The sequence below is a fragment of the Oncorhynchus masou genome, chromosome 17 (genome assembly GCF_036934945.1).
Source record: "Oncorhynchus masou masou isolate Uvic2021 chromosome 17, UVic_Omas_1.1, whole genome shotgun sequence".
NCBI classification, from domain to species: Eukaryota; Metazoa; Chordata; class Actinopteri; order Salmoniformes; family Salmonidae; genus Oncorhynchus; species Oncorhynchus masou.
The window spans coordinates 10,584,995-10,608,411 of NC_088228.1; the positions used below are offsets into that span (position 1 = coordinate 10,584,995).

Genomic DNA, 23,417 nt, shown 5'->3' on the forward strand with positions numbered 1-23,417 from the left:
GAGTGTTGGTGACTATAACTGTGCAGCTGGCAACAATTGAATAGTTTTATTTTGTTGTTTTTTGCCGACGTTTACTGACACCGATCATATTCAACGGGTGTTGCGCGTTCATAAATTCATCAGTTATTCGGCACCCTGTCACACTCAGACGACAGCGCTGTGAATTCGGATTAGATATCCAGAGTGAATTTACGAACGCACCCAAAAAAGGGATCCTTGCGGTCTGCATAACATCCTGATGCTAGGAGAACGGTACTATTCATCGGTCTGTAGGGTTCCCCCAGTGACGCCCATACGACCTGAAAATCAACTATTAGCTACGTTATTAACTAGTCACAGGGTGTGTGGTAAGTGGAATAAATAATCTATGTGATGTTTTTGTCTTCAAAATAGAAACAAAAAAAATTATTCTAAATGTATCCGTATCGCTAGGCCAGATAATACTGTGCAAACAGTGTGGCTAACTACAGCTAGCTATCATCGCAGCCACATCACTAACTCTGGTCAATGTTGTTACGTGCGGTTTGCTCTTTCTATTTTTCCCAATTTTGTTTAGTGACTGGCATACATTTTTCTTTTCGTTACTCACCAAAGTCACTAGCTATGTTACTGGAGTGCTGACAACTTTTTTTTAGTCGTTTCCCCAGAAATACCGGTAAACGTTATTGAGCATTTGTTTTCCTCCAGACTGTTGCTCGTAAAGACCCGCGGAGCCGGTGTCTCGGCTCGGAAACGACCTCCATCCAGGGATGAGAAATGTTGTCCTCCTAATTGTCCTGTTATCTCCACTGTTAAAACTAGAAGTTTGAAAAATTACGGGAATTTATTTTAAACCTATTGGTTTAACAGTAATGGCACAACTGGGGAGTACAACTAATTTCTCACCCCTGGTTTGAGGTACGTTTCCCGAAGCCATAATTTGCGCGGTGTCTGCAGTGATTTAATAATATAAACATGAAAGTGTTGTCGGATCTGCTGGCCAGCGTCTGGACCAGCGCTACAAGAAGAGTAGCAAAACTAATCCAGAACCGCTCTGACTGGGACTCGAGTGGGGTCGGCAGTGCTTTTCTGTTTTTGTTTGTTTGTTGTAATGATAATTTAAATCGTTGTCATGCCCCATGGATGCTTGTAGTTATCTATTGGGAACGTGGCCAGACAGCTAGTTTGTGTGATAATTGTTAGCTGGCTGGCTACAGTATAATAACTGACTAACGTGTTAGCCAACATAAGCTGACACAACCAAATTAAGCAGCTGCCGTGCATAGCATTTGGTTGTTGTCTACAGTAGCTTGTTTCACAGCGGTATGACTGTTATTAGCTGGCTAGCCATACAAGGTCTACACTAAGTCAGCTAATAGGCTTTTGCTTGGTAACAACAAACAATGCCGTGCAACAGACATTCGCCAAAAGCCATTTACATTTTTATTTTTTTAATCAATAACTAATTCACAATTTGTCACCGAATCATCAACCTAGATATGATTTATTCTATAAATGTCTAGCATACTTCTACAACCTTTTGTTTTGAGTAAAAAAATTGATTTGTGGACAAAGTTCTAACGAGTCTTCTACCCTATTAGAAGGGGCCTGGCACAACATTCTGCATCTTCAGTCATATTAAATTAGATTACAGGAAAAACGACGGGATGAAGGGGTCCGGCCTGACTAACAAAGAAGACAGGTGGATGGATCAAGAGGATCAACATGGGCATTCCACAGTGGAGATAAGGAAAACTAAGAGTGAACCATAACAAACACTACTGTTCAAAAGTTTGGGGTCACTTAGAAATGTCCTTGTTTTCAACAGTGAAGAGGTGATTCTGGGATGCAGGCCTTCTAAGCAGAGTTGCAAAGAAAAAGCCATTTCTCAGACTGGCCAATAAAAATAAAATATTAAGATGGGCAGAGAACAGACACTGGACAGAGATATGGCTTATTCTTTGCAACTCTGCCTAGAAGGCCAGCATCCCGGAGTCGTCTCTTCACTGTTGTTGAGACTGGTGTTTTGCGGGCACTATTTATTGAAGCTGCCAGTTGAGGACTTGAGGCATCTGTTTCTCAAACTAGACACTCTAATGTACTACTCAGTTGTGCACCGGGGCCTCCCATTCCTCTTTCTATTCTGGTTAGAGCCAGTTTGCGCTGTTCTGTGAAGGGAGTAGTACACAGCATTGTACGAGATCTTCAGTTTTTGGGCAATTTTTCGCATGGAATAGCCTTCATTTCTCAGAACAAGAATAGACTGATGAGTTTCAGAAGAAAGGTCTTTGTTTCTGGCTATTTTGAGCCTGTAATCGAACCCACAAATGCTGATGCTCCAGATACTCAACTAGTTTAAAGAAGGCCAGTTTTATTGCTTCTTTAATCAGACAACAGTTTTCAGCTGTGCTAACATATTTGCAAAAGGGTTTTCTAATGATTAATTATCCTTTTAAAATGATAAACTTGGATTAGCTAACACAACGTGCCATTGGAACACAGGAGTGATGGTTGTTGATAATGGGCCTCTGTACGCCTATGTAGATATTCCATTAAAAAGCAGTCGTTTCCAGCTACAATAGTCATTGATTTGGGGCGGCAGGGTAGCCTAGTGGTTAGAGCATTGGACTAGTAACCGGAAGGTTGCAAGTTCAAACCCCCGAGCTGACAAGGTACAAAACTGTCGTTCTGCCCCTGAACAGGCAGTTAACCCACTGTTCCTAGGCCGTCATTGTAAATAAGAATTTGTTCTTAACTGACTTGCCTAGTAAAATAAAGGTAAATTTAAAAAAATAATAAAATTGATGAATGATCAGTGATGTTATTGTAATGAACAACGATGTGCTTTTCTTAAAAAAACACGAACATTTGTAAGTGACCCCAATCTTTTGAACTGTAGTGTATGTATATACCAGAGGGTGGATAACAATATAAAACGCTAGTGTAAGAAGTGGACGGCACATGTTTTGTTTTTAGGCTAAATGTTTACATTATGATATGCCTCGGAAATGTATGTGAAACCCTCTGCTGGCACGAACCATTAAAACCTAGTACTTCAACAGGCTATTTGGTCTCTTTCTCTCTCAAACTGCTATCACAAAGCTTACGTGAATATGTGGTTTTTAACAAAAAAATATCAACTGACTCATCAGCTCTACATAATTCAGCAGGGAGGTATGCAACTACCCCACATTATACCCATTATACCAGTGGAGAAACTACGTCGCCTACATAAGTATTAGCGTATCCCTTTCAACTCACATTCCTTGCAGAAAGAACTGTTTGCAAACCTTTTAATACGTCCAGAAAGACAGTGGTGTTTATACTTTAAAATACATATTGTATGTGAATGAAAGAATTCTGCCAGTGTTTTTAAATGTCCTAGTTTCATATTTTTTCTTTTCCTCCAACTCTATATATCCAAGTGAGCTTATGAGGTCCTTGGGGATCAGATTGACCATTATACCCATTGATGAAACGTATAACAGACAGACACTGCTCAAAAGGAGTTGTTTGTGATATCGACGATCAGTTGCCACTTTATTAGGTTCACCACCCTATTCACAAAAATAAACTGCTCCTACATACACCAAGTCCCGTGGTCTTGGCTTGCTAGACACTAAAGCTTGCAGAGAGGTATTCAGGTATTCTGTTACTGTTTGGTTGAACTTTAGAATGTGCAAAATGACAGCACAGTCTGATGGTCTTTTGTAACTCAGAAAAGTTTCAAAACTGTTTTTCTTGTACTGATTGTAATAAACTCCAAACGTACTTAAAAACTTGAACAGTCTTATCTATTTCCCAGTTTCATCAACAGTTTTAAATTCGCTCTGTTCCAGATGCATAGGGGGTTGTACCTAATAAAGTGACCACTGACCACTGTATCTATAGAATTTCCAGAATGGGTTCTGGGAATAACCGGGGTATTAAACATTTGGCTGTAAGTGTTGAACAGTTCAATCTATTACACCCAGGAGATGGTACCATTCAGCTTGTCTGAGGATGACAAAGGAGGACTTTAACAAAGCCAAAATAGGAAATGATTGGAAGGGGCCTTTTTGCTGTTAAATTAGAGACGTGTAAATAAATGACTTGTGCCTTGTAACTACTTTAAAATGTGTAACTGTTTCACTAAAAATGCAACATTGATTTGGCATACAACTGAAGATTGTAAAACATACAACTTTATGTAAACATTGTGTAACTTCATATAGAACAAATTGCACTTGAAATGAAAATTTCTTGCAAATAAATGCATATTTTCACTTTTTTCTGTGACAATTGCTGATTTAATCATCTTTAAATGCAATATTTTAAATGTAATTATTTATATCTAATCAAAACTGGAATTCGTCTGCAAAACAATAGGTTGTAAAAGTATGCTAGACATTTATAGAATAAATCATATCTAGGTTGATGATTCTGTGACAAATGGTGAATTAGTTATTGATTTTTAAATGGCTTTGGCGAATGTCTGAATATAAAATCAACTTCACCTTGGTTTGCTGATCACTCTAGCAAACCAGTGCAATTGTTCATTCAAAAAAAGTGTGTTACTTTCAGCTGAAACATCTGTGTCTCTACCTGTCCATTCATCTGACAGTTTAGAGGAGCTATCACATGGAGCCATCGGGACAGGATGCCAACGACCACGGCCAAAACTCAGTTGGCGACGGTGAGCACCCATGGGAGGTAACAGACATGACCAGGCTCCGCCGCTTCATCTGCTACGGCTCGGAAATGGCCATCTATGACACCAAGGAGCACCGGCTGGGCATGGAGAGTGCCCCGGCTCTGCTCTCCCTGCTACAGGAGGGCAGGGGTTGCGAGGTGGTGGAGGAGGTCAAAAGGCTGGCTCTGGAGGGCAGGCCAGTCAGGGCCAACCCTTCCCTGTTCGCCTTAGCTGTGTGCTCACAACATTTGGACCTGAATACTAGACAGGGGGCGTTCCGAGCCCTGAGTGACGTGTGCCGGGCCCCCGAGCACCTCTTCACCTTCATCCAATACAAGAAGGAGGTGAAAGAGAGGATGCGGTGCGGGATATGGGGACGGGCCCTGAGGAAAGCGGTGTCGGATTGGTACAACAAACAGGACGCCATGGGTCTGGCTCTGGCGGTGACCAAGTATAAAACGAGAGAGGGCTGGTCTCATCAGGATCTACTCAGACTCTCCCACGCCAAGCCTGCTAACGAAGGTGAGCTGCAAGAGATTTACAATGTACACACTCTCAAACACTATTATGAATATACAAAGGAAATGGTGCAAGACTACGGAGAATGTTTTTTTTTTGTGTTGATGACATTTTTTCATAAAGGGTTATCCTCATGGATGAAATCAGTAATAAAATAGTATCTCAGTAAAGCCTTTAAAGTAACAAGTGATTGGTGGTATCAGGAGATGTGGTTGAATGCTTTTTTCCCTTCTGTCTGAATTATGCTCTGACAACTCTGCTGTGCTTGCAGCGATCGCGTTGATCAGTAAATACGTTATGAAAGGATGGAAGGAGGTCCAGGGGGCGTACGCCGACAAGGAGATCTCGGAGGAGGTGATCAAAGTCCTCTCATACCTGGAAGCGGTTGAGAAGGTCAAACACAGTGCAGACGAGATGGAGGTCAGCCATCTAATAGAGGAGCATGGTCTGGAGCGGGAACACCTTCTGACAGACCACCTGAAGTCCAAAGTGGTGAGCAGTGTGCTCCGACCAACTTGTGTTTTTAACCAACTCTTTTAAAGGTGTACTTCGCTCAAATTAAAATAGGTCAGATGTTGACATGTCCTCGCCACTGCTAGCTTTTTCTTTTAAAGAGTGTAGTCCCACTCCTCACATTTTTGGTTTATTAACTGTGATAGATAGGATAGACCGAGGAGAGAGTGTGCTGAAATATAGCAGTGTGACAGATTCAAATCCATTGCGCGGGAGTATATGTAGGCTGGGGCCTGCGGCTTAGACCACTAGCCTACTCTTAGACCACGAGCCTACTCTTAGACCACTAGCCTACTCTTAGACCACTAGCCTACTCTAAGACCACTAGCCTACTCTAAGCCCAATAGCCTACTCTAAGCCCACTAGCCTACTCTAAGCCCACTAGCCTACTCTTAGACCACGAGCCTACTCTTAGACCACTAGCCTACTCTTAGACCACTAGCCTACTCTAAGCCCACTAGCCTACTCTAAGCCCACTAGCCTACTCTTAGACCACTAGCCTACTCTTAGACCACTAGCCTACTCTTAGACCACTAGCCTACTCTTAGACCACTAGCCTACTCTTAGACCACTTGCCTACTCTTAGACCACTACCCTACTCTTAGACCATTAGCCTACTCTTAGACCACTAGCCTACTCTTAGACCACTACCCTACTCTTAGACCATTAGCCTACTCTTAGGCCACTAGCCTACTCTTAGGCCACTAGCCTACTCTTAGACCACTAGCCTACTCTTAGACCACTAGCCTACTCTTAGACCACTAGCCTACTCTAAGACCACTAGCCTACTCTTAGACCACTAGCCTACTCTTAGACCACTAGCCTACTCTAAGCCCACCAGCCTACTCTTAGACCACTAGCCTACTCTAAGCCCACTAGCCTACTCTTAGACCACTAGCCTACTCTTAGACCACTAGCCTACTCTTAGACCACTAGCCTACTCTTAGACAACTAGCCTACTCTTAGACCACTAGCCTACTCTTAGACCACTAGCCTACTCTTAGACCACTAGCCTACTCTTAGACCACTAGCCTACTCTAAGCCCACTAGCCTACTCTTAGACCACTAGCCTACTCTTAGACCACTAGCCTACTCTTAGACCACTAGCCTACTCTTAGACCACTAGCCTACTCTTAGACCATTAGCCTACTCTAAGCCACACTCCTAGCTGTTTTTTTTAACATCCAGCTCTATGTCTCAATGCCATATTAATGGAAAATATTAGCACCATATAATTATCATCATGGAATTATCACTTTTTCATGTGTAGGGTCTTAAGACATCCTTATTACTTTTGTGGGTTGTTTTTTGGTCATGTATGATGCCTTTTCTCCACTGCAGGTATGGAAGGCATTGTTAAAGGAGATGCCCATGGAGTCAATGCTAAGGACCCTGGGTAAGATGACCGCAGACCAAGTCCTGGAACCAGGAAGCTCAGACGTGGCAGAGGTGTGCGAGAGGATCCAGAGTGAGGCGGCTTTAAAGAAGGTGAGGTGTACCTACCTACTGCCTCTCACCTTCTGACAACTGGGATTCATTCACATACTGCTTTCCCAGGGATCTATCTAACTGTTTTATTGTTGTCTTAGGCAAAACTCCACCCTTTCAGCGTCGTGACAGCCTCGGAAAACTACAAAAGGGGCCAAGGCAACCGGGGGAAAGTGAAATGGGAACCAAACGTTGACATCATAAAAGCGCTGGACTCTGCTTTCTACAAATGTTTCACAGTAAGTCGAGCGTCGCATATACAGATACTCACAGATAGGGAGGGCTATGGCATTCATGAAATTTTGTCAGCCAGTCATTGTCAAGCAATTGTTAATTAACATAAGCATATTTAGCATAACACTTCATCAGTCTCTCTTTCACAATTTGACAAGCACTTTATAGTGCCTGGAATTTCCCAGCGGCATCCCCCTTGTGTGGGAATATAATAATAATTCCCAGCTGCGTGACCCCTTGACTTTTTCCACATTTTGTTTCATTACAGCCTTATTCAAATATTTATTACAAAACAATTCCTCAATCTACACACAATACCCCATAATGACAAAGCGAGAACAGGTTTTTAGAAATTTTTGCAAATGTATTACAAATAAAAAACCAATACCTTATTTACATCAGCATTAGAGACCCTTTGCTATGAGACTCGAATTTGAGTTCAGAACAACAGCAAAGGACCTTGATGCTGGAGGAAACGGGTACAAAAGCATCTAAAATCCACAGTAAAACAAATCCTATTTCGACATAACCTGAAAGGCCGCTCAGCAAGGAAGAAGCCACTGCTCCAAAACCGCCATTAAAAAAGCCAAACTATGGCATGCAACTGCACATGGGGACAAAGATCGTACTTTTTGGAGAAATGTCCTCTGTTCTGATGAAACAGAAATAGAACTGTTTGGCCATAATGACCATCGTTATGTTTGGAGGAAAAAGGGGGAGGCTTGCAAGTCAAAGAACACCATCCCAACCTTGAAGCACGGGGGTGGCAGCATCATGCACTTCACAAAATAGATGGCATCATGGGAGGAGAATTACGTGGATATATTGAAGCAACATCTCAAGACATCAGTCAGGAAGTTAAAGCTTGGTCGCAAATGGGTCTTCCAAATGGACACTGACCCCAAGCATACTTACAAAGTTGTGGCAAAATGGCTTAAGGACAACAAAGTCAAGGTATTGGAGTGGCCATCACAAAGCCCTGACCTCAATCCCATAGAATATTTGTGGGCAGAACTGAAAAAGCGTTTGAGAGCAAGGAGGCCTGCAAACATGACTCAGTTACACCAGCTCTGTCAGGAGGAATGGGCCAAAATTCACCCAACTTATTGTGGGAAGCTTGTGGAAGGCTACCCAAAATGTTTGACCCAAGTTAAACAATTTAAAGGTAGTGCTACCAAATACTAATTGAGTGTATGTAAACTTCTGACCCACTGGGAATGGGATGAAAGAAATGAAAGCTGAAATAAATCATTCTCTCTACTATTATTCTGACATTTCACATTCTTAAAATAAAGTGGTGATCCTAACTGACTTAAGGCCGTAACGTAACAAAATATGAAAAAGTCAAGGGGTCTGAATACTTTCGAATGCACTCTGTGTGAAAATATTTTCGTTTTAGAAGTGACCGTTATCATGCACCTGTCTCGGTAACAGACAGGTGCATCATCTATGTATCATCTATGCACTTAATTTGCAAACGGTGGACGCTTTTCCGTGGTTAAATTTTCATGCCAGCCAGGTATGCTTTACTCTTGAAGCGATGTGTTTAGTGTTAGGAAAGTTGAGAAATAAATGTAGTAGGCCTAGCCTATAGAAAGCTGATGGGATCCTCTTTTTAACAGAGGCCATCAACTGTTTTCTCACGCAATTGCCTATGGGCTATGGGGTCTCGTGAAGTGTTTGATTTTCGATCACTTTTGCATTGATGTCACAGTGATTAGAGGGACAATAGAGTGCTGAGTCGGCTACTAATGACTTAACAGCATCAGAACTTGGAGAACCTTCGTTACCGTGACTAAATGGTCACATGGAATTTGACTGCGGTCGTTACTCGTCACCGCCGGTGTGGCGGTAAAGCGGTCACCGTAACAGCACTACTCACAGAGCATCCCACTGTTCTGAGTCGTGTTCACAAATGTGAAACGTTAATTGTCCCCCACGATGAAATGGATACGTTTGTCGCACACGATATCTGACGGCACTGGCCCAATTTTTACGAAACTTGGGTGAATGATGCGTAGTGCCATAGAGATCCAGGTTTTTCAAAATGACACTGATTGGCCCAAGGTGGGAGCTATAGTAATGAACTGAAACGTGTTGGTGACACACTATCTTAATTGGGATGCATCATTCTTGAGGGACGACATGTTTACTGTTGCATGTTTTGTTTTTTTCATTACATTTTAGTCATTTAGCAGATGCTCTTATCCAGAGCGACTTACAGAAGTAATTAGGGTTAAGTGCCTTGCTCAAGGGCACATTGACAGATTTTTCACCTAGCCGGCTCTGGATTGAACCAGCAACCTTTTTCGGGTTACTGGACCAGCACTGTTAAGCGTTAGGCAACCTGCCACTTTACTTCACTTGTGTTCCTTTCTTGAGAACGTGGAGCCTGCGGGGAAGCGCTTTGTGGTGGCGGTGGACATTAGCACATCACTGAGCAGCATCATTAAGGGGACCTCCGTCAGCACAGCTGTAGCGGCTGCAGCCATGACCATGGTGAGTCAACACACTATGAGCGGGTACTCCTAAACAAGGCTAAATGACTACGGTAGTAGTTTGCAGCTGTGTTTCAAAGCGGTGTCTCTAACAATTGGAAGACGGGTCTTTGGAGGAAGGTATAGTCAAGGAAAGGGTCTGTTGACACGTTCTATGGATTCCTGCCACGTTTCCCCCACCCCATCTCAAGAGAGCACAGGCATTGCATGCGTGCTTTGTAATGAGGACTTGTCATTTTGACATTTGAATGATAATAATTCCTGGCATCTTAGAGAGGGACTATTTCATCATTGTGTTCTAAGTTGGTTGTATCTATGTTACAGGTTTTTGCGCGGACGGAGGCAGAGACACAGGTTATGGCCTACTCTGAAGGAGCTATAGTTCCTTGCACCATCACTGAGGGCATGTCTCTTCGACAAGTAGCAACCGAGCTGGTCAAGGTATGGAAACAAGAAGTGTCTCTCTGCAAACTATGCACCTCTGAATGATAAACTTTTTTTTAACAGAAAGCTTACTTGGAAAAAAATTCTCCTGCCAAAGTTCTAAAAGTTCACTGAAAGGCAATAAGAAAAGCTCATTTCCATTTTGTTACGCTGGGCCCTACTGAACACGATCAATTTCTCAGATCAATTTTAATGACTGTGTGTCGTGTTCATAGCTGACCCCCTGTGTCAACCACCTGTTCACAGATCCCCAGTGGTTATACAGACTGTGCTCTCCCCATCCTGTGGGCCTCGGAGAAGAGGATCCCTGTGGACATGTTCATCATATTCACCAACAGTGCCTGCTGGCACGGCGAGGCCAATCCAGCAGAGTGTCTGAGGATGTACAGACATGTAAGACACTTCTGTAGTGTACCACTGTCCCTCCCCTCTTAACTCCTTATTTGTCTGCTTGCATAGATATACAGCCTCATTGTTACATCATTATATTGTATGTCGTTACGTGGAACTACAACACTGTAGTGGCGAACATGGCATGACACGTCCGTAAATATTGTATGCTCTGATCGTTCTTAATCATGTCAAATTAAGTAGCCTGTTCAACCTATCTTTCGTATTGTCTGAGATTCCCAAAGATTGGAAAGCTGCCGCGGTCATCCCCTCTTCAAAGGGGGAGAGACTCTTGACCCAAACTGCTACAGACCTATATCTATCCTACCCTGCATTTCTAAGGTCTTCGAAAGCCAATTTAAGAAACAGATTACAGACCATTTCAAATCCCACCGTACCTTCTCCGCTATGCAATCTGGTTTCCGAGCTGGTCATGGGTGCACCTCAGCCACTCTCAAGGTCCTAAACGATATCATAACCGCCATCGATATGAGACATTACTGTGCAGCCGTACTCGTCAACCTGGCCAAGGGCTTCAACTCTGTCAATCACCACATTCTTATCAGCAGACTCAACAGCCTTGGTTTCTCAAACGACTGCCTCGCCTGGTTCACCAACTCCTTCTCAGACAGAGTTCAGTGTGTCAAATTGGAAGGTCTGTTGTCCGGACCTCTGGCAGTCTCTATGGGGGTGCTACAGGTTTCAAATCTCGGGCCGACTCTCTTCTCTGTATACATTGTTCTTGCTGCTGGTGCTTCTCTGATCCACCTCTACGTAGACAACATTATTCTGTATACCTCTGGCCCTTCTTTGGACACTGTGTTAACTAACCTCCAGACAAGCTTCAATGCCATACATCTCTCTTTCCATGGCCTCCAACTGCTCTTAAATGCAAGTAAAACTAAATGCATGCTCTTCAACCGATCGTTGCCCGCACCTGCCCGCCCGTCCAGCATCACTATTCTGGACGGTTCTGACTTAGAATATGTGGACAACTACAAATACCTAGGTGTCTGGTTAGACTGTAAACTCTCCTTCCAGACTCACATTAAGCATCTCCAATCCAAAATGAAACCTAGAATTGGCTTCTTATTTCGCAACAAAGCATCCTTCACTCATGCTGCCAAACATACCCTCGTAAAACTGACCATCCTACCGATCCTCGACTTCGGCGATGTCATAGCCTCCAACACTACTCAGCAAATTGGAAGCAGTCTATCACAGTGTTATCCGTTTTGTCACCAAAGCCCCATGTACTACCCACCACTGCAACCTGTATGCTCTCGTTGGCTGGCCCTTGCTTCACACTCGCCGCCAAACCCACTGGCTCCAGGTCATCTACAAGTCTCTGCTAGGTAAAGCCCCGCCTTATCTCAGCTCACTGGTCACCATAGCAGCACCCACCCGTAGCAGCAGGTATATCTCACTGGTCATCCCCAAAGCTAATTCTTACTTTGGCCGCCTTTCCTTCCAGTTCTCTGCTGCCAATGACTGGAACGAACTGCAAAAATCACTGAAGCTGGAGACTCATATCTCCCTCACTAGCTTTAAGCACCAGCTGTCAGAGCAGCTCACAGATCACTGTACCTGTACATAGCCCATCTTTAAATCGCCCATCCAACTACCTCATCCCCATACTATATTTATTTATTTATCTTGCTCCTTTGCACCCCAGTAACTCTACTTGCACATTCATCTTCTGCACATCTACCATTCCAGTGTTTAATTTCTATATTGTAATTACTACCCCACCATGGCCTATTTTAGCCTTACCTCCCTTATCATACCTCATTTGCACACACTGTAGACTTTTATAGACTTTTTCTATTGTATTATTGTATTATTGACTATGTTTGTTTATTCCATGTGTAACTCTGTGTTGTTGTATGTGTTGAACTGCTTTGCTTTATCTTGGCCAGGTCTCATTTGTAAATGAGAACTTGTTCTCAACTAGGCTACCTGGTTGAAAAAACGTGAAATAAAAAATCAAATGAATGGTATATTGCCCAAGCCTAGTCAGAGTCTGGAATATAAATATATGTATAGTGTTTTTACTTTTTACTATTTTCTACAATGTAGAAAAACAGTGAAGACAAACGATGAAATAACACACATGGAATCATGTACTAAACAAAAGAGTGTTCAACAAATCTAAGTATATTTTAGATTCTCTAAAGTAGCCACCCTTTGCCTTGTTAACAGCTTTTTCACACTCTTGGCATTCTCTCAACCAGCTTCACCTGGAATGTTTATCCAACAGTCTTGAAGGAGTTCCCACTTATGCTGAGCACTTGTTGGCTGCTTTTCCTTCACTCTGCGGTCCAACTCATCCCAAACCATCTCAATTGGGTTGAGGTCGGGTGATTGTGGAGGCCAGGTCATCTGATGCCGCGCTCCATCACTCTCCTTCTGGTGAGATAGCTCTTACACAGCCTGGAGGTGTGTTTTGCGTCATTGTCCTGTTGAAAAACAAATTATAGTCCCACTAAGTGCAAACCAGATGGGATGGCATATCGCTGCAGAATGCAGTGGTAGCCATGCTGGTTAAGTGTGCCTTGAATTCTAAATAAATCAGACCGTGTCACCAGCAAAGCACCATCATACCACCACCTCCATGCTTCACGGTGGGAACCACAAATGCGCAGATCATGCGTCCACCTGCCCTGCGTCTCAGAAAGACACGGCAGTTGGAACCAAAAATCTCAAATTTGGACTTGTCAGACCAAAGGACAGATTTTCACCGATCTAATGTCTATTGCTCGTGTTTCTTGGCCCAGGCAAGTCTCTTATTTTTATTGGTGTCCTTTAGTAATGGTTTCTTTGCTGCAATTTGACCATGAAGGCCTGATTCACGCAGTTTCCTCTGAACAGTTGAAGTTTAGATGTGTCTGTTACTTGAACTCTAAATAATTTATTTGGGCTGCAATCTGAGGTGCAGTTAATTGCCCATTTCTGAGGCTGGTAACTCTAATGAACTTATCCTCTGCAGCAGATGTAACTCTGGCTCTTCTTTTCCTGTGGCGGTCCTCATGAGAGCCAGTTTCATCATAGCGCTTGATGGATTTTGCGACAGCACTTGAAGAAACTTTCAAAGTTCTTGAAATGTTCCATTTTGACTGACCTTCTTGTCTTAAAGTAATGATGGGTTGTCATTTCTCTTAGTTTATTTGAGCTGTTCTTGCCATAATAAGGACTTGGTCTTTTGCCAAGTAGGTTCTATCTTCTGTATACCAACCCTACCTTGTCACAACACAGCTGATTGGCTCAAAGGCGTTAAGAAGGATAGAAATTCCACAAATTAACTTTTAACCTTGCACACCTGTTAAATGCATTCCAGGTGACGACCTCATGAAGCTGGTTGAGAGTGTGCAAAGCTGTCATTAAGTCAAAGGGTGGCTACTTTGAAGAATCTACAATATATTTTGATTTGTTTAACACTTTTTTTTGTTGGTTACTACACGATTCCATGTTTGCTATTTCATAGTTTTGATGTTCAATATTATTAGACAGTGTCGAAAATAGTAAAAATAAAGAAAAACCCTTGAATGAGTAGGTGTGTCCAAATGTTTGATTGGTACTGTGTGTATATACACATTGCATTCGGAAAGTATTCAGAACCCTTGACTTTGTCCACATTTTGTTAAGTCACACCCTTAATCTAAAATGGATTAAATTGTTTTTTTGCCCTCAATCTACACACAAACCCCATAATGACAAAGCAAAACATGTTTGTAGGAATGTTTGCTAATTTATTCTAAATATCATATTTACGTAAGTATTCAGACCCTTTACTGAGTATCCTTTACTCAATACTCAGTACTTGGGGTGGCAGGGTAGCCTAGTGGTTAGAGCGTTGGACTAGTAACCGGAAGGTTGCACGTTCAAACCCCCGAGCTGACAAGGTACAAATCTGTCGTTCTGCCCCTGAACAGGCAGTTAACCTACTGTTCCCGGTAGGCCATCATTGAAAATAAGTATTTGTTCTTAACTGACTTGCCTAGTTAAATAAAGGTAAAAAATAAATACTTTGTTGATGCACCTCTGGCACTGATTACAGCCTTAAGTCTTCACAGCTATTTTGATGCTATGTCTTGAAATTCATCCACAGGTATTTTGTGTATGTCCATTACATGAAATCCAAATAAAAATCCATTTAAATTACAAAATAGGAAAAATGCCAAGGGGGTGAATACTTTTGCAAGGCACTGAATATGCAGGTGTGAATTTACCACATGTGTTTCTTCAACTTGATTGGAGTCCATCTCAAGGATGATCAATGGAAACTGGATGCACCTGAGCTCAATTTTGAGTCTCATAGCAAAATGTCTGAATACTTATGTAAACGCAGTGTTTTTTGTATTTTTTTTGTAATACATTTCTGTTTTTGCTTTGTCATTATGGAATGTCTTGTAGATTGAGGAAAATATTTAATTTAATACATTTTACTATAAGGCTGTAACGTATCAAAATGTGGAAAAAGCAAAGGGGTCTGAATACTTTCCAAAGGCACTGTGTATATATAATGGTGTGAATAGACAGTATGCACAGTATATGAATATAAAAGAGTCTCGATTGTGTTTTGTTTTGTTTTTGCTAGAAAATGGGTATCTTCTCCAAACTTATGGTGTGTGGGTTGACCTCCAACGGCCTATCCATCGCTGACCCCGCCGAGGACAGGGGCATGCTGGACCTCTGCGGCTTTGACCTGGGAGCCATAGAGGTCATCCGTAACCTAGCCCTGGACCTGATCTGAGAACAGATTCTGGACAGTGCAAAGACGAGAAAGAAAAATATGGAGAGAATTGGTGGAAATACCTTGAAATGGATGTGGCTTGAAACGACGCAGAGAGCGGATTTTTATTTTGTTTTTTAAAGTTGATATTTACAATAACGATTTCTTCAATTTATCATAAATATCATGACCACAAAAAAATGATACGGTCTCCCTATTGGGCATGTTGAGAGGTTAGCATGTCTTGGGGGTCTGATGCATAATGTGCTTTCATTTCTAACCAGTAAAACAGAGGAAAATACCCTCAAATAAAAAGTGACATCTGTACTTTTTAGGCTCCCGAGTGGCACAGCCTCTCCGTGCTAGAGGTGTCACTACAGACCCTGGTTAGATTCCAGGCTGTATCACAACCGGCTGTGATTGGGAGCCCCATAGGGCGGTGCACAATTGTCCCAGCGTCGTCTGGGTTAGAGTTTGGCCGGTGTAGGCCCTCGTTGCAAATAAGAATTTGTTCTTAACTGACTTACCTAGTTAAATAAATCAAATAAATACTCCCACCTCATATCTAACATTTGAGCTCAAATCCAAAATACTGGAGTATAGAGCCAAAATTAAAAGTTTTAGCTTCACCGTCCAGATAAATAGGGGGGGTTTATGTAAGAAGGAATCCCTGTACACATCTACCACTGGAGGATGGCTCAAAGTAATGTCTGGAATCCCTGTACACATCTACCACTGGAGGATGGCTCAAAGTAATGTCTGGAATCCCTGTACACATCTACCACTGGAGGATGGCTCAAAGTAATGTCTGGAACACCGTTTGATATCATTTCACTGTTTACACTCCAGTTATTACTACACGCCTGTCCACCCCAATTAAGGTGCCACCAATCTCCTTTGCTATGTTATAGCACGTTTGATGTGAACATGGAGCCCTTTTTATAACCTGTTCATTTTTCATCATTTAGCAATCTCACTTATGCTGTGTGACTTACAGGAGCAAATCAACAGATATTTCACTTAGTCTGTTCAGGGATTCAAACCAGTGACTTTTTGGTTACTAGCCCAATTGTGCTTAACCGCTAGGCAACCTGCCTCCCCTTGTCCCTTTTGTCTTCTTCAATTGGTCTAATCACTATATAGAAGACTAACCAACTTATTTTGTTTGATTGCAGTATATATATTTTTTTTTTTATTAGGTCAAACTCATAATAGAATAGACTTGGTGCTCTTAAACATGTAACATGCAAATCCATTTAGTTTATTTTGCTTTGTCACAAGTCAAAACAAGGAAGTATTTGACGCCAAGAGATAAGGGAGTGACTGTCGTCATTGTCACTGGCAGTTTTTGGCAAACCTGCAAAATTGGTTTATTCCCTGGGTCATGTTCATTAGGGCAGACGTTCGAAAAGGTTTTAAAATCTTGCACAATGGAAAATTTCAAATTAACGTTTCTTATTGGACAAGTGCAGGAAGTCCCTCCCTGTTTCAATTGCTTTTCTATTTGGTGCCTAATGATCATGACCCTGGAATCTATTGATTTTATGCATTACCAATGGCTTTTTCTATTGCTGTATCATGTTGTTGAAGGTCAAAACAAGGCCATTTAATAGTCTGAAGACTGAAGCTGCTAGATGCACATTTAAAGTATTCCAGTGTTGAAGGTTTATGATAAACAAGCACTAATGATAGAATGCCAATTATACAAATACTAACTAATGTTCCATAGAAACTCCCTAGCTACTTTTCCTTTGTAATAGATCCCACTGAATGTACCTTTTTGTCATACTTGTGTAACACTGTAGATATTTAAAATGCTTTATTCTTCAAATATTGAATAAATAAAATGGGATTATACTGAAGATGCTTTACCTTTTAGCAGTCAATTCAATGGGAGAATGATGGCTGACGCTGACATAGCGGAAGTGGAAAGTATTAACTGTGGTTTATTGAATTGTTATTTTCTGTCTTCTGTCATTTCAGATCAACCCTAATTTAGACAAAAAAACAAATTCAGACCCGGTAACTGATTTCTAAAAACCTTTTTACTTTGTGTTGATTTCATCTAATCCAATATAAAAGTATGGCACAAAATATGTCAGTCTATGAGAAGGCCCCACCAGTTCTCGAGTTGGTCCCAAACCCATGAGTTGAGATAGAAGCCCATCTTTGAGGACATCGGTTCGAACATAGTTAACAAAACATGCTACATTTGAAAATGCTCTAGACTCTAATAATGCATTCATTCTGAGATAATAATACTTTGGAGTCAGTTGCAATAGTAGAGAATACAGTGGGGCACATTGACAGGTGAATATAGAATGGCCACAGTCCATATTGATAGAGAAAGTTGAACCAAATAAATTATGAATGTAGGCCTTACTGTCCCATGACTAATCCATTTTATCTTTCAACTGAAAGGTGATTTCAGTTCATGTTGCATGCCATTTACATTAGCCATAGTGTCAATACAAACCTTAATAAAGTGTTTCATGGACATTTCTTTATGTGTGTATTTACTTTACAAAATGAACCTTTTACAGAGAAGGCAAGCAAGTATTTTATGGCTATTGAAGGGAATTTAAATTGTTTTGAGTCATAATGGCCATGAATGAATCATGATATATTTATGCATTTTATATATGGAGAACAGAGATTATAATAAAATAAAAACTGAAATGTATTGCAATTTGTGTTCAGAATAGACCTATCCATTGACACACTGAACACAAATACAACTGGAAATTGGGATCAGGCATTCTGTGAGACCACATTGCATTCTGTTGATAGGTGACTGGGGGCCTTGCACTCACGCTCGCTAGTTACGTGAAGACAAGTGAAGATGGCGGACGTGTTGAGTGTTCTTCGCCAATACAACATCCAGAAAAAAGAAATCGTCGCCAAAGGAGACGAAGTTATCTTTGGAGAGTTCTCTTGGCCCAAAAATGTCAAGACTAACTATGTCATTTGGGGGTATGTTAAATTTGCTTATAAATTGGTAAATTAATCGCTTCAATCGGCCTGTTCTAGCTAGGCTAGCTAGTAACGTTAATAGCTAACGTTAATGTTAGGGAGATAAGGTTGTTGATGCCCAAACTTTTCTTGCCGCGTTTAAAAGGTGCTAGCTACTATTTGCACCGAAAGATAGCAAATGCAGTTATCATTTTATTGTTAGTTTTGGGGGGTTTAACTAGCACGCTAGCTAACTATCTAACGTTAATTGCTTTGTGTAAAAGCCACTACCCAGGCAACCATGTCATAAGCCAGCTGTCATGCTTGCAAACCCGCGGTAGTTAAGTTACAGTATTGCAACTAACGTTAGCTATTATTGATTTCCTCAGGTGACCGCACCTGTCACCATGTGTTTACATTTCTAGCTTGCCAGCTAGACATTACTTTGATGTTCTGTGTCAGCTAGCTAGCTAGTTAAGTATTTCCTGTTTTTTGCAGAACAAGCAGTCGTTCAGACCGTATGACATGAAATAGTTGGACAACCTCATTTTAACCCGACAAGTTGGACCAGTTGGAGGTGTCATTGAAAAGCTGTGACATAGTCGTCACAGCTGGTCACTATTTGTGTGTAACGTAATTAACAAAATACAGGATTTAAACTATTTATCTAAGCCTTCACTATTAATGCATGCAGTGAGACGAAATTCCAGATTAGTTCCACAAGAGGGCATCTGGATTTTACTGAAAGAACTGTAGACAATGGGCAAAACTACTGGTCAACGCTGACTAGTGTTGCAAAATTCTTTTAACTTTCCCAACATTCCCTGCTTTTCCAGAAATCCTGGTCGAAGGATTCCGAATTCATGTTTATTCCGTGAATCTTCTAACAAACATTTCTGGAAAACCTAGGAATTTTGGGAAAGTTAGTTGAATTTTGCAACGCTAAAGCTGAATGTAATGATTTTCAGAACTGGAAAGGAGGGTCAGCCCAAGGAGTACTACACCCTGGACTCCATTTTGTTCCTGCTCAACAATGTGCATCTCCCTCATCCATCCTACGTGCGAAGGGCTGCAGTAAGTAGACTTAATGTCCTCACTGCAAGTGAGAGTTGTATAGAGTTAGTTGAATACTGCTGCCATGTGTCATAGATGTTCTGTCTTAGTGTTGCCAGTGGTCTATTGATTGTCATTGCCCGAGGCGTTGTTGTGACCTTGGTAAATTGTGTTGTATTTCATTGTGATTTACATAAGTATTCTGATCACCTCCTAAGACAGAGAACATTCCGGTTGTCAGAAGACCTGATAGAAAGGGCTTGCTGTCCTATCTCAATGGGGAAAGTTGTAAGTATTAATTGAAACCAAATCAGATTTAACACCGTGAAATTAATGCACACGCGTTGATTCCATTGAAAGTATTGTACTAAAGTAATTTCCATTTTGATTTCTCTTCACAGCTACTTCGACAAGTATCGACAGAAGTGCCCCCATAGAGATTGGTTTGCAAAGGCCAACGCAAGGTAGTTTTACCATTTTGAATATGACAACCCTTCCATTGATTTGAATGATTTAATCCATGTATATTAGAAAATGTGTTCCCTTGAAACGGATATATCAACAGTCCATGCTGTAAGGCCTAATATAATATTTTGTTCACCATTGGCCTGTGTTGCACATGCAATCAGCTTGGTGAGAGTCATTTTAGATATTGTGCAGATTAGAATTGGGAAGGTATTGCATAATTTTGCACAAGTTGGCTAATTAATCCTTTATTGCATCAGTCAAACGAGCAGCAGATGAGGTGTCATCTGAAGCCAAAAAACCCAGGATTGAGGTATGTAATATCTTTGACCGGCGCCATTCAGAATCCTCAGCACAGTTCTTTCTAGAACGTTCTCCTCAGCTCTAAAGGAATTCTCTATAGGTATCCTGTTGAACAAGATGCCAGATAACTTGCCTGTTAAAGACAATTTTATCCAAAGCAATTTACAGTACAGTGAATTCATACATTTTGAGAATATGATCCCTGCAGAAATTGAATACATGATTCTTTCATCATATGGAGCATTTTACCATTCTAACACATTCTGTTATCTAGGATGAGGAACGAGTGCGACTGGACAAGGAGCGTCTGGCTGCTAGACTGGAGGGCCACAAAGAGGGCATAGTGCAAACTGACCAGATCAGGTATGAGGTGCCTACACCCTTCCATCATCCAGTCGCTTTTATTATTTATTTTTACGGTTCAACAACATAATGCAACTGGCAGCATCAAGCTGAATTGAGAGTATAGATTTGTTAAAAATACCAAAACACAATAAACCAAAAATATAGGCCTTAAGCAATGGATTAAAGTACCTAGTAATGTTTATAATTGCTGTCGCCTTGAGCAGAGCAGTCTTATGACTAGTGTTGGGATGGGTAAGAAGGTACTGTCATTGAACGACCTATGTTACAAAATGTGGGCCATTATCATGAAGCCATTCACCGTTGCTAACATGTTTTAAGAAGCTAAGGTATCCCAATGAGAGCAGGCTGACATACATACAAACCAGGATCCTTGCCTTATTCACTAAACACGGCATTATTTAAATTTGCTTCTCAATCAACCCAGAACATTAATTTCTACTCGAGGCAGCGTAGTTTTTTATTAGGGTTTTTTTTTTTCAATTTTTTTTTCCCCTCTCCACTAAATTATCATCTCAGGGGAGTGGGAAATGCAAAAAAAAAAAAACTAGCACATTTCCGATTCACTCATGCATATAATATACACTTGTACATGTGTAAAGTAGGCACCCATCTAATTATTCATGTGTTCTGTCAGCGTAGCTGTTGGAATAAGGGATAATGGAGATCCTCTGCCCCCAGGTCACTGTCCGAGGCCATGTCCGTGGAGAAGATCGCCGCAATCAAAGCAAAGATTATGGCCAAGAAGCGCTCTACCATCAAGACAGACCTGGATGAGGATATCACACTGAAGCAGAGGAGCTTTGTGGACGCCGAGGTGGACGTGACCAGGGACATAGTCAGCAGGGAGCGGGTGTGGAGGACCAGGACCACCATCCTACAGAGCACTGGAAAGGTCAGAGGTCATCCCCTAGACTAGCGTGTCTATGACTGGGGGGTGCGAGGGTCACGCTGTCATTAACCCCCTAAGGTTAATTTCCATGCACCTGTGGGTGCGTCACAATCCACCTAATCCGCCTATGTTGAACTTGAAAAGTGACAGCGCTACTAGAGCAGTGTTTGTCAGACAATGAGACATCCCAAAAATGGGTGTTTTCACAAAATCGTATGCAGCGTTCAAACGGTTTGGCCTACAAACTATTGAGCCCTCTGAGGCTCTATGATCTCAAGTGTCAGGAGACTCAACTGAAGTTGGTACAACTGATCTGCCAACTTCTGTCTATAGCGTCGGCCCCGTTTGAGCTACACTCTACTATAACCCCTCTGTGCAATGGTGACTGTCTCACCAACATGTACAATACCAGTCAAAGTTTGGACACCTACTCATTCAAGGGTTTTTCTTTATTTTAACTATTTTCTACATTGTAGAATAATAGTGAAGTCCTCAAACTATGAAATAACACATGAAATCGTGTAGTAACAAATAAAGTGTAACACAAATCAAAATATATTTGAGATTCTTCAAACTAGCCACCCTTTGCCTTGATGACTGCTTTGCACACTCTTGGCATTCTCCCAACCAGCTTCGAGGTAGTCACGATGGGAACCACACATGTGGCGATTCGTCCTACTCTGCGTCTCATAAAGACACAGGGGATTTGTGGATTTATCAGACCAAAGGACAGATTTTCACCTGTCTAATGTTCATTGCTTGTGTTTCTTGGATCAAGCAAGTCTCTTATTGCTATCCTTTTAGTAGTGGGTTTCTTTGCAGCAATTAGACCATGAAGGTCTGACTCACACAGTCTCCTCTGAATAGTTGATGTTGAGATGTCTGTTACTTGAACTCTAAATAATTTATTTGGGCTGCAATCTGAGGTGCAGTTAATTGCCCATTTCTGAGGCTGGTAACTCTAATGAACTTATCCTCTGCAGCAGATGTAACTCTGGGTCTTCTTTTCCTGTGGCGGTCCTCATGAGAGCCAGTTTCATCATAGCGCTTGATGGATTTTGCAGCTGCACTTGAAGAAACTTTTTCAAAGTGTTTTAAAGTAATGATGGACTGTTGTTTCTCTTTGCTTATTTGAGCTTGCCATAATATGGACTTGGTCTTTTACCAAATAGGGCTATCTTCTTTATACCACCCCTACCGTGTCACAACTGATTGGGTCAAATGCATTAAGAAGGATAGAAATTCCATAAAAGGCACACCTGTTAATTGAAATGCGTTCCAGGTGACTACCCCATGAAGTTGGTTGAGAGAATGCCAAGATTGCAAAGCTGTCATCAAGGAAAATGGTGTCTACTTTGAAGAATCTCTAATGCATTTTTGATTTGTTTAACACTTTTTTTTTGGTTACTACATGATCCCATATGTGTTATTTCATAGTTTTGATTTTTTCACTCCAACGCAAACTAGTCACCTTTCGGCGAAAATCGCTGTTTTTAATCCAAAATAGATTGATAAGTGTTGATCCGATGAGAAGTTTGGGTGGGGGCTTTGGATGACTACTGGCTGTATGCGAACGAGTGATGGCATTTGGAGCAATACTGGCTGTATCCAAGGCTCAGGCAGTTGTTCACATAACAGAATGCAGCATGTACAGTATGTGGTTAAAGTTCAGAATGAGAGAATTAGGTGAAAATGAGGCATTGCTTGTTAAACAAGTGGATTCAGGAATGAGGTGTAGCTGGGCCTGGTTTAAGATGGAATCCACTATTGAGGTGAAAGGAACACCACACACTTTCTCATGTTTTCAATACAGTAGATTAAAATGTATATTCCAGGTGTACTCTCTGCCTGAAATAGACCCTTGGTTGGCATAATTGATATCATGCTCTGCTGGCATATTGTAGAACAGGCAGAAAGTGT

The 23,417-nt window shown here is 41.5% G+C and overlaps 2 protein-coding genes across 3 annotated transcripts in view; both read left to right on the forward strand.

Moving 5' to 3' along the window:
- The first annotated feature begins 250 nt into the window (after positions 1-250).
- On the forward strand, positions 251-17,966 carry ro60 (Ro60, Y RNA binding protein). Of its 2 annotated transcripts, XM_064992223.1 has the most exons (9): positions 251-347; positions 4,583-5,173; positions 5,442-5,662; positions 7,025-7,171; positions 7,273-7,410; positions 9,788-9,904; positions 10,228-10,344; positions 10,594-10,740; positions 15,335-17,966. In XM_064992223.1, exons 2-9 carry the CDS (start codon positions 4,600-4,602, stop codon positions 15,488-15,490), a joined length of 1,617 nt encoding a protein of 538 aa, XP_064848295.1. In that variant the 5' UTR covers positions 251-347; positions 4,583-4,599; the 3' UTR covers positions 15,491-17,966. The 2 variants fall into 2 exon arrangements, with proteins under 2 accessions (XP_064848295.1, XP_064848296.1); XM_064992224.1 differs by lacking the exon at positions 9,788-9,904.
- A 310-nt stretch (positions 17,967-18,276) lies between these two features.
- Positions 18,277-23,417, forward strand: part of LOC135558428 (parafibromin) — a 34,892-nt gene continuing 29,751 nt past the window's right edge. Inside the window, exons 1-7 of the mRNA XM_064992225.1 lie at positions 18,277-18,442; positions 19,390-19,495; positions 19,693-19,762; positions 19,876-19,938; positions 20,200-20,252; positions 20,517-20,605; positions 21,287-21,500. Coding sequence (XP_064848297.1) covers positions 18,312-18,442; positions 19,390-19,495; positions 19,693-19,762; positions 19,876-19,938; positions 20,200-20,252; positions 20,517-20,605; positions 21,287-21,500 — 726 coding nt within the window. The 5' untranslated portion in view covers positions 18,277-18,311. The remainder of the gene's footprint in view (positions 18,443-19,389; positions 19,496-19,692; positions 19,763-19,875; positions 19,939-20,199; positions 20,253-20,516; positions 20,606-21,286; positions 21,501-23,417) is intronic.

Coding starts and splice junctions, on each gene's coding strand:
- ro60 (XM_064992223.1), top strand. CDS start 4,600: ATGGAGCCATCGGGACAGGATGCCAACGACCACGGCCAAAACTCAGTT. Junction 9,905..10,227: donor CGGCTGCAGCCATGACCATG/GTGAGTCAACAC, acceptor TCTATGTTACAG/GTTTTTGCGCGGACGGAGGC. Junction 10,741..15,334: donor GTCTGAGGATGTACAGACAT/GTAAGACACTTC, acceptor TGTTTTTGCTAG/AAAATGGGTATCTTCTCCAA.